Source organism: Herpailurus yagouaroundi, unplaced genomic scaffold (genome assembly GCF_014898765.1).
Source record: "Herpailurus yagouaroundi ecotype Mexico unplaced genomic scaffold, PumYag 218, whole genome shotgun sequence".
NCBI classification, from domain to species: Eukaryota; Metazoa; Chordata; class Mammalia; order Carnivora; family Felidae; genus Herpailurus; species Herpailurus yagouaroundi.
The window spans coordinates 7,082,770-7,092,072 of record NW_024412449.1 but is presented as its reverse complement, the minus strand read 5'-3'; the positions used below and the strand labels follow the sequence as shown (position 1 = coordinate 7,092,072).

At 43.2% G+C, this 9,303-nt stretch overlaps 1 protein-coding gene across 1 annotated transcript; it reads left to right on the top strand.

Annotated features, from left to right (window-relative positions):
• Window positions 1–477: 477 nt before the first annotated feature.
• On the top strand, window positions 478–3,711 carry RBMXL2 (RBMX like 2). The gene has a single exon (XM_040457003.1). The coding sequence runs from the start codon at window positions 689–691 to the stop codon at window positions 1,871–1,873; it is 1,185 nt and encodes a 394-aa protein (XP_040312937.1). The 5' UTR covers window positions 478–688; the 3' UTR covers window positions 1,874–3,711.
• The last annotated feature ends 5,592 nt before the right edge of the window (window positions 3,712–9,303 follow it).

The following is a 9,303-nucleotide window of genomic DNA, read 5'->3' as shown; positions in this document are numbered from 1 at the left end:
CCCTCTGAAGGCTGACAAATTGAAGAAAATGGTGCAGAAGGGAAAAATTATGCATCCAATTTTTCCTATTCCCACAACCAATCCCCCACTATCAAGTCTTCTCATCCCCATTGACGAGTGAAAAAATTCTTGTTCTTAATACCTTTCACGTACAAACTGCATTTTTCGACGTTTATTTCATTTTTCAGTTGGGTTTTTTTTTTTTTTTTTTTTTTTTACGTTTGAAAATGGTTTGGGTAAATTGGATTAGAATGCACTGTAATTCCTGTCATTAAGACCCATAAGGAATGAATACACACACACACACGTATACACACACATACACACACATTTAACGGCTTTTCATTTTGCAGCTGAGCTTTCAGGGGTGAATTAAAAGCTGTAAGCCAGGGGCAGGTTATGAAGCCAAAGTTTAAAGGCTGGAAGTAAAGTCACAAAGCTTGCCTGCCCTTCCCGACGGCGACCCCGGGCCACCAGCCAATCACGACTAGAAAGAGCCCTGCCTGGCTGCGCACCCAGACCCAAAGGCGTACACCCCAGCGTTCCACGGGCGCAGCCGGGACGCCGACCGCGTTTACGCGACGACGCTCCACCCGACCGGTAGGAGCCGCCATCAGCTAGCGGTTCCCGGGCCACAACGGGCGTTGACCCTTGCCTTACCCCTTCACCGAGCCCACCACTGGCCGACATGGTTGAGGCGGATCGCCCCGGGAAGCTCTTCATTGGCGGGCTCAACCCCGAAACCAACGAGAAAGGCCTCGAGGCCGCGTTTGGCAAGTATGGCCGCATCAGTGAGGTGCTCTTGATGAAAGATCGAGAAACCAGCAAGTCCAGGGGTTTCGCGTTCGTCACCTTCGAAAGCCCGGCAGACGCCAAGGCTGCCTCCAGAGATATGAACGGCAAGACCCTGGATGGTAAAGCCATCAAGGTGGCCCAGGCCACCAAGCCGGCGTTTGAGAGCGGCCGGCGGGGCGCGCCGCCGCTGTCCCGCAGCCGTGGTCGCTCGAGGGGCCTGCGCGGGACCCGCGGGGGCGGCGTTGGCCCGCGGCGACCCCCATCCCGGGGCGGGCCGGCGGACGACAGCAGCTACGCGGGGGATTTCGACCCGCGGTCCTCCAGGGCCCCGCTGCCCATGAAGCGCGGGCCGCCGCCACGCAGGGCCGGGCCGCCCCCCAAGAGGGCCGCGCCGTCGGGCCTGGCTCGCAGCAGCGGCGGTGGAATGCGCGGGCGGGCCGCGGCCGCACGGGGGCGAGACGGCTATGCAGGCCCACCGCGCCGGGAGCCGCCACCCCCGCGCCGGGACCCCTACCTGAGCCCCCGGGAGGAGGGCTGCTCGCCCAGAGACAACTACTCGAGCCGAGACTACCCTAGCGCCCGCGACCCCCGCGAGTTTGCTCCCTCGCCTCGAGAGTACACCTACCGCGATTACGGCCAATCCAATGCCCGGGATAACTGTCCGTCGAGAGGGTATGGCGACCGAGACGGCTACGGGGGGCGCGACCGCGACTTCTTGGACCATCCGAGCGGAGGCTTCTACCGAGACGTATTCGAGAGCTACGGGGACCCGCTCAGCGCCGCCGCGATGCGGGGGCCTCCGCTGTCGTACGGCGGGGGAGGCCGCTACGACGAGTACCGGGGCTGCTCGCCCGACGCCTATGGCGGCGGCCGCGACAGTTACGGCGGCGGCCGTAGCGACCGCTACTCGAGGGGCCGCGACCGGGTAGGCAGAGCCGACCGCGGGCTCTCCCCGTCCTTGGAAAGGGGGTGCCCTCCCCCGCGCGATTCTTACAGCCGCTCTGGCCGCAGGGTCCCCAGGGGCGGAGGCCGCCTGGGAAGCCGCTCGGAGAGAGGGGGAGCCCGGAGCAGATACTAAGTACCAACAGACTTGGGAGTCGAAAATTCCGTTTTCAAAGAAACTAACGAAAAGAAGAGTCAGTTGTATGCTAACTACCCAAGGATTAGTACAAGGAAGAGTTGTTTTTACCTTTAAAAAAATTTTAAAATTTCCTGTTTACTTCCTCTCCATATTTTTTGTGCTTTTTGGGAGGAAAAAGTTAAAACTCGTTTAATTGCGTTTTGGAATTGTTAACGTTTCTTTCAACAAGCTCATGTTAAAAGTATGACTTGAACCTGCGTACTAGTCTTCTTATATTTCCAAGTAAAAATTCTTCTAAAGGCTTCCTCTCTTCTAAGTTTTCCTGATAAATGAGACAGTCTCTGCCCACCAAAAATGGAAAAATGGATCAGTCTGTTAATTCAAAGTAACAAGATTTGGGGGGTGGGGGGGGCGGGGAATGGAAGGGCACTGGTATATGCTACTCTTAAGATTTCAGGGTATTTTTCAGACTGAGACTCAGTGTTCCCAGTATTTAAAAAAAATGACCAGCATCAACAACAAAAATCATTTAGATGCCTATTTAAAAAAAGCTCTGTTCACTCTTAAGTCTAAAAAAAGCAAGTGGATAATGCTGGGCATATGTTGTCTTTTTGCCTTTACTTTGAGAATCTGCAGAATCTCCTGTTCCCTTGCTCCCCAAAATACTATTCATATATGTTGAACAAGGATGGAATACTAAATTACAGAGTTGGCCAACCAACCACAGAGCTGCAGAAATCTCAGACAAACATCAATTAATCGCATTTATTTTCACCACCAACAAATTATTAAGAAACAAGTAGAAAATACACCAATGGTGAATTTGGGGATCATAATGGCTTCTGTACCTAACTCCACGCTACTTGCCCTTGGCTCTAGAGCCAGCTAGCTGGCTCCTATGGAGAGAATTAGTCTTCTGCCCTTGGGGGTGGAGGAACCAAATGTGAAGCAGCATCAGAGCTCAGAAGCTCAGAGAATTCTTGAGAGAGCTTGGCATTTCAACGTCTGAGGAACTCATCCTGGTGTGAGGGACTTGGGGATGGGTTGAGTGTTCTGTACTATTAAGCTGGGGAGAAGGGCTTGAACAGATAAAGATCAGAGAGGCTTCCCCCAGGGTGCCTCAGGAGGGATGTAATAGTCTGCACTTTCTACCCCAACCTCAGGGCAAGAAACACCTTTTTCCAGTCAGCACCTGTGGAATTTCCCTGTTTATCTGAGAGAGAGGTAATTGCACAGTCAAGGAGCTCTAGTCGCCAGAGAAAGAAGGATCAGGTTAAAATAGTAGGACTCATGTTCTGCGTAGTAATTGCTGGAGGAAACAGATGAGCACCTGCACAGCAAAAAAGTACTTAAAGAGATCTGAATGTAACACACTCACATACACAACTCCAAAAACATGACTTTTTGACAAAATAATAAAGTAGGTGAATTATAGGAAAGGCTGCATTACTGGCCCAGAAGATCAAATGCAAGAAATAGCTAAAAAAAAAAAAAAAAGTCCAGAGTCACTGAGGCAAAATGTGTAATACCTTTATGGAAAACTTATTAACGTTTATTGAAGGACCTATAAAAAGACTAAATAAATGGAGGTTTGTATCATGTCATGGTTGGGAACACTTTTTATCATAACTATTCTTAACCTCACCAAATTAATTTGGAAAATTAGTACAACTTCAAGTGAAGTTACAACATGATTTTTCCACACAGCTCCCTTCTCTTTCCCAGTAATACCCATTTATTTGTGTGATCTACGATGGAATACTGAATAAAAGATTTGGCTAACCAGCCACAAAACTAAGAAAAAAAAAAAGAAAAAAAAAAGAAAATGACTTCATTTACCACAAATATTTAAGAAACAGGTAAGAAAAAGACACTAATGGGAGATTTATCTAAAGCTTCATATGGTGGAATAAAGAGCAAGAAGAGCCAAAGTGATTCTGAAAAAAAAAAAATAATTAGAAAGGACTCACCCTACCAGATAATCAAAACTTGTTATAAAGCTATAGTAACTTAAGCTGTGTGATATCAACAGACAAGGATAGACAGACCAACAGAGCCAAGACAGTGAGCCCATAAATAGACCCACTTGCATACGAAAACATGATATATGACAGAGGTAGCTTTAAAAGTCATTGATGAAAGGATGGACTTTTTTTTTTTTGGTTTTAATGGCTATCTCTTTGTAAAAAGATAAAACAAGATCCCCTAACTGAGCATACACAAAAAATACATTCTAGATGGTTTGAAGATATAAACCTGCAGAGGAAATTTTAAAAAAATATTTAGAAGAAAATAAAGAAAAACTGTATCATCCTGGGGCAGAGAACTTTTGACATAAACACAAACCTCGAAGGAAATCATGTTGCTAGAATTTTCCATATTATTAAGATATTTTTTAATGATAGGACATTTAATAAAGTGAAATGTAAAACCATAAATTCGAAGAATGTATTTGCATTGAAATAATCCCAAGAGTGCTTAGAAACCATTAAGAAAGAAAACACCAAGGGAAAAATAAGGGGGCAAAAGGACTGATACCTTTCTGATAGAGGTAGAAATTGACATAATCACTTTGGAAATAATTTTGGCAATGCCTAGTAAAGTTGGAGGGTGCATACCTTAAGACTCAGAAAGTCCAAGGAGAGGACCTAGAGAAACTCGCACATGTACACCAGGAGTTACCCACAAGATCACTGCCCTCTGAATGTTAAAAGAGTAGAAACAGCCTACCTGGAGTGGATTAACTGAGACTTATAATGAAGTTCAATGTAGAAGCTAATGTGAATCAACCAGATCCACATGTATCAACATAGGTAAATATCAAAGTATTTGTTGGGTGGAAAGGCAAGTTGCATAAATACAAGTGTAATGAAAAAACCTATGATTGGAGTGATACATGAAAACTCAGGAAGTTCAGTGTGAGGAAAGGAAGTTGGGATGGATGAGGAGTGGGCCTTAGCTGAATATGCATTGTTTTATTTCTTTAACAGGTGGACTTTAAGCAAAAATGACAATGTTGACATCTTAAATTTCTGTGGTGTGTACATTAGCATATCTTTGATATTCCATAATTTTGATATATATATATATAAATATAAGTAAATACAAACTTTAATATGAAAAATAGAGCTTAGCACAGCACCAGCATGTAATGGCTACTCAAAAATGTTAACTATTGTACTGAACCTGCCTTTCAGTTGCAACACTCTTGACAATGACTCTCCCTCTTGACTTTGTTTATGGGTGATGCCTTATTCTATTTGACTCTTTATAGAAGCTCCTGTCCCAGACTGGGCTCATAGCTAGCTCACCATAACCTCAGGGGTAGAATTTGCATATCTGAGAACTAGATCTTAGAGGAGAGTGTAGTTTTCCCCTTTGACATCCTTTCTGAAGTATAATAACGATGAAAACCTTTTTCCAATTAACAAAATGCCAATTTCTGAAGACTAATCTCCTGAATATTAAAACTATTAATAGCTTTTTAAAAAGTGATGTAAACATTTGGAAATAAATACTCCTGCAGAGCTTAGATGAGTTCAAGACAGCATACAGAGGCTATGGATTTCTCATGTATGTGTGCAATAGAGCAGCCCCAATTCTTCTTTACTGGAAATTACTGTATAAAGCTATTTTTGTAGGAAAGTATATAAGAGATCTAGCAATTGAAAACTCTTGCTTGTAATTTCTTTCATGATGATGAGCGAGGGAGAGCAAACCAGGTGTTTCACAGGACTTACCCACTGGATATAATTTAAAGAATGTGCATCTCCTAGCCAAAACCTTTGTGTTCTCTATCTTGTGCTTGACTCAGCCTACTCCTGAGACCCTATCTACACATTCCTTCTGTCCAAAATAGGGTTCCAGGAGCATCGAAAGTGTCCATGTGGCAACCAACAACATCACTGAGTGTCCCCCACCAGGTGAGGCCTGAACATCTTCCATTTCTGATTGCAGCCTGAATCCTGTTTTGGGTCCCGGGACTCTCCTAGAGTGCTGGAGGCAGACCTCCTTTCTAAAGCACAGTAGCTCCCTTTCTTCCCTTGCCTCAGGCCAAGTAAAATGGGGAAGAATTTTCTGCTTGTATTCCTTCTACCTGGGGCCTCTAATATGTCTCAGCCATTAGATTATGTGAGGTTCATGCTGCTACCCTTTTAGACTTTATGTTAAAAAAGGTGATGTGATTTTCCTTCTCTTGCATAGCAATTTCCTTTGTGGGGACAGTTACTCTGTTCTTGACTCTTTTGAGCATATTTAAGAACTCACCAAGCAGAATCAGATTGTGTGAACCCAATGGTAGTCCGTATTCCTTTCAGAATTCATGTATTGTTTGTGGTGACGTAGTTTCTGAATATAATTTCTCTTATAGTATAGCACATCTAACAACTCTTTAAACTCTTTATTCTGAGTATAAATATTTTGAGGGTAACATTTAATATGGGTATCAAGTGCAAAAAATAAACTATAGCAACTACAGAGCATTGAGGAGTGTGGAATGCACTACTGATCAGATTTACTAAAGTGCTTAAGGAGAATGAGCAAATCTGAGGATGTATTATGAAATTTTTAGGGACAGCGTTAGGAAAAAATAGCGAAGCTTCCCTGTAATGTTTGGATGCTGCTCATTATAGTCGAAGGGTCATCTTTTGGTTGTATAAAAGAGTCTTCATTCTGTTTACTTAGGTGGCTTGGGCAGTTTTATTACAAGTTTTGAACTTCAGTTTTTTTCATGTGCGAATGGTGATGATATCTCATAACAATTGTGAAAGTTTAAAATAAGATAATGCATGTAAAGCCTGCAGCACAGTGACTGGAATTGCAGTGGGTTCACTAAACAAATTCAGATGTGAATTTGTACAGGGCACTGTGCAAATAGCAGTAGCTCAGACTTTCCTTTGGTATTTATCCTTTCCATTGACCAGTAAAATTGCTTATGTACTAGAAGTCTCCAGAAAGTTCAACTTGAGAGTTTTGTTGTATTTATATTCAAGGTGTTCTCACCCAGCTTGAAATCTTGGAGAGATATTTGACTCTTCACAGCCCCCCCTCTGCCTCTGCCTTCTATATTTCTTGACAGCTAGGGTGAGCCAAAACTTCTGCCAGCAGACTCTGTGTCCCATTCCTAACCAGTCAGAAGTGAGGCAGATAGATGTTATCAAGACCTTTTTTCCTTCAAATCTAGCAGGGTTTAGAATTCTTACTCTCTGGCTTAATTGGCGTAGACTTCATTGTACCTTATAAGTAAAATAGCCAGTACAGTTCCAGGATTTTAAAAAGCTTGGCTATTGTTGTTATTTACAATTGACCAAGGGCCCAGTGTACCTCAGGAAATCCCTGAGTTGTAGTAAAGTGTAGTGATCTGGATTAAGTAGCATGGAATCTGGTAGACCTGAATCCAAATCCTGTATCCACCACTTACTAACTGTGATCTTGGTCAGGCTACTTTATAACTCCCTGCTTTGCTCCCCTTACCTACGAAACTGCAGAAGACAGAGGTAGTAGAAAATAAATGGTACTATAATATAATGGCTGTGAAGGCATTACTCCGCATAACCGCTCTTCTGAGATGTTGGGAAAATGGGGCCAAAGTCTTGCAATTGAAGCTGAATGACATAGTAAACTAGTAGCAGGATTTGCTACATCAGCATTCATGATTGGGAAAGGATTAGTCCTATATTTGTTTATTTGGGGGGGGGGTGGTGGAGAGAGAGAGAGAGAGGGAGAGGGAGAGAGAGAGAGAGAGAGGGAATGAATGAATCAATCAATCCCAAGCAGGCTCCACGATCAGTTCAGAGCCCCACATGGGGCTTGATCCCATGACTGTGAGATCATGACCTGAGCTGAAATCAAGAGTCAGATGTTCAACCAACTGAGCCACCAGGATTAGCCCTTTTCTAACACCATAGCTGTAGGGGCTACTATGGTCCAAGCTGTGCAGCTGACCATGATTGATTACCTTGAAAACTAGGTCTTAACCAGTTTCCACTGATACTTCACATAAGGCCGATCTCTTTCTGGGAGGCCAATCTGCTGGGGATTTGTTTGGGGTAAATTAATCCTCGTCTTTTAGCTAAGCAAAGTAGACACTGTGGTGAACAAAAGTAGACATCATTAATCCTCCAAGGGATTAATGTTCAAAAGAGATAGACTTTGGTTAAAAAAAGGCAAAATTTTAACTGTGATAAGCATTGAAAGAGCTGCCTAGTGCTGTGAGATACTATAGTATAGTAACAAAGGTCTGGTGTAGTACGGGATGTTGGAGAATGCATCCTTAAGGAAGTGATGATTGAATTCTGATGTGAAGGATGAGTGAAATCTACATCACTAGGAAAATTAAATGAGACAATATATTAAAGCATGTAGCACATAGGAAGTTCTCATTAAATAGAGGCTGTGGTTTTCTTGTTGCTATTCTTTTTTGACATCAAGATATTTTTTGCTGGAAGTTTGAGCTATATCGATAAGGGTGAAGGAACACAGATAAATCACTAACATATTAATTTAAGAAGGCGTACCTTGAGGCTGATAACCAAGAGAGCACAAAAGGGGAATGCCAAGTGAATCAACAAAGGCAGAAAATAGATCAGTTTGAGGTCAAAGTAATAAGAAAACATTAACAGGGAAAATGTAGAAACTGGGAAACAGGCATGGACTGTTGGGATTAATGAGGTGGAATGAACTGCATTTGTAGTGTCAACCTTTTGAAGTCTGAGTCACCTTCCTGGAGAAAGTCACTCATCTTAAAGGTGTCAGGGCTGTTTGAGTCTGAGATGAACCAGATCCTGTCTTTATCCTTAAGACACTCACAGTGTAGTGTGGTTGGCAGATTGTTCTGCATCAAATTACCTACAGTGCAAATTAGAGAGAGATTAAGTGCTATGAGATAGGTGTGGGCAATGTACTAAGGGAGAAAAGGAATTCTGATTACAGGAAGGCTTTCCAGAGGATGTGAATTTCTAGGTTGTACCTGAAACAGAGAAGCTCCTACTCAATGTGTGTATATTGTACATTTTAGAGAAAACTTGATCCATTTTTTTCTACTTATATTTAACTTTAGGATTGTTCTCATCTTTGCTGGTTTTATTTCCCTCTCTGATAATTTACATCTACTTTATTCTATTGCCAATTGAAACTTCTGAAGACAGGAGTGGTGATGTGAGCTGCACTTGACTGTTATATCCCTGGCATCTGAAGGATGGACCACAGAGAAAGTTTGGAGGCAGAGGGCCATCCTGTACATGATAAGGCTTACATTTTTAATATTTAAAATTGCCCTCGTGGATTAAAAAATTATGTAGAGAAAGTGTTTCCAGACTCTGAACAGAGGTTAACCATGAAAACAGTCCACAAGATGGCACCAAAAGCTTAAGGATTGTGGCTTTATGGTTCCCCTTCTCATACCTGCCACCTAGAACTTGACCTCCAGG

Excerpts from the sequence above, each read along its gene's own strand:
- RBMXL2 (XM_040457003.1), top strand. The coding sequence starts at position 689 with ATGGTTGAGGCGGATCGCCCCGGGAAGCTCTTCATTGGCGGGCTCAAC.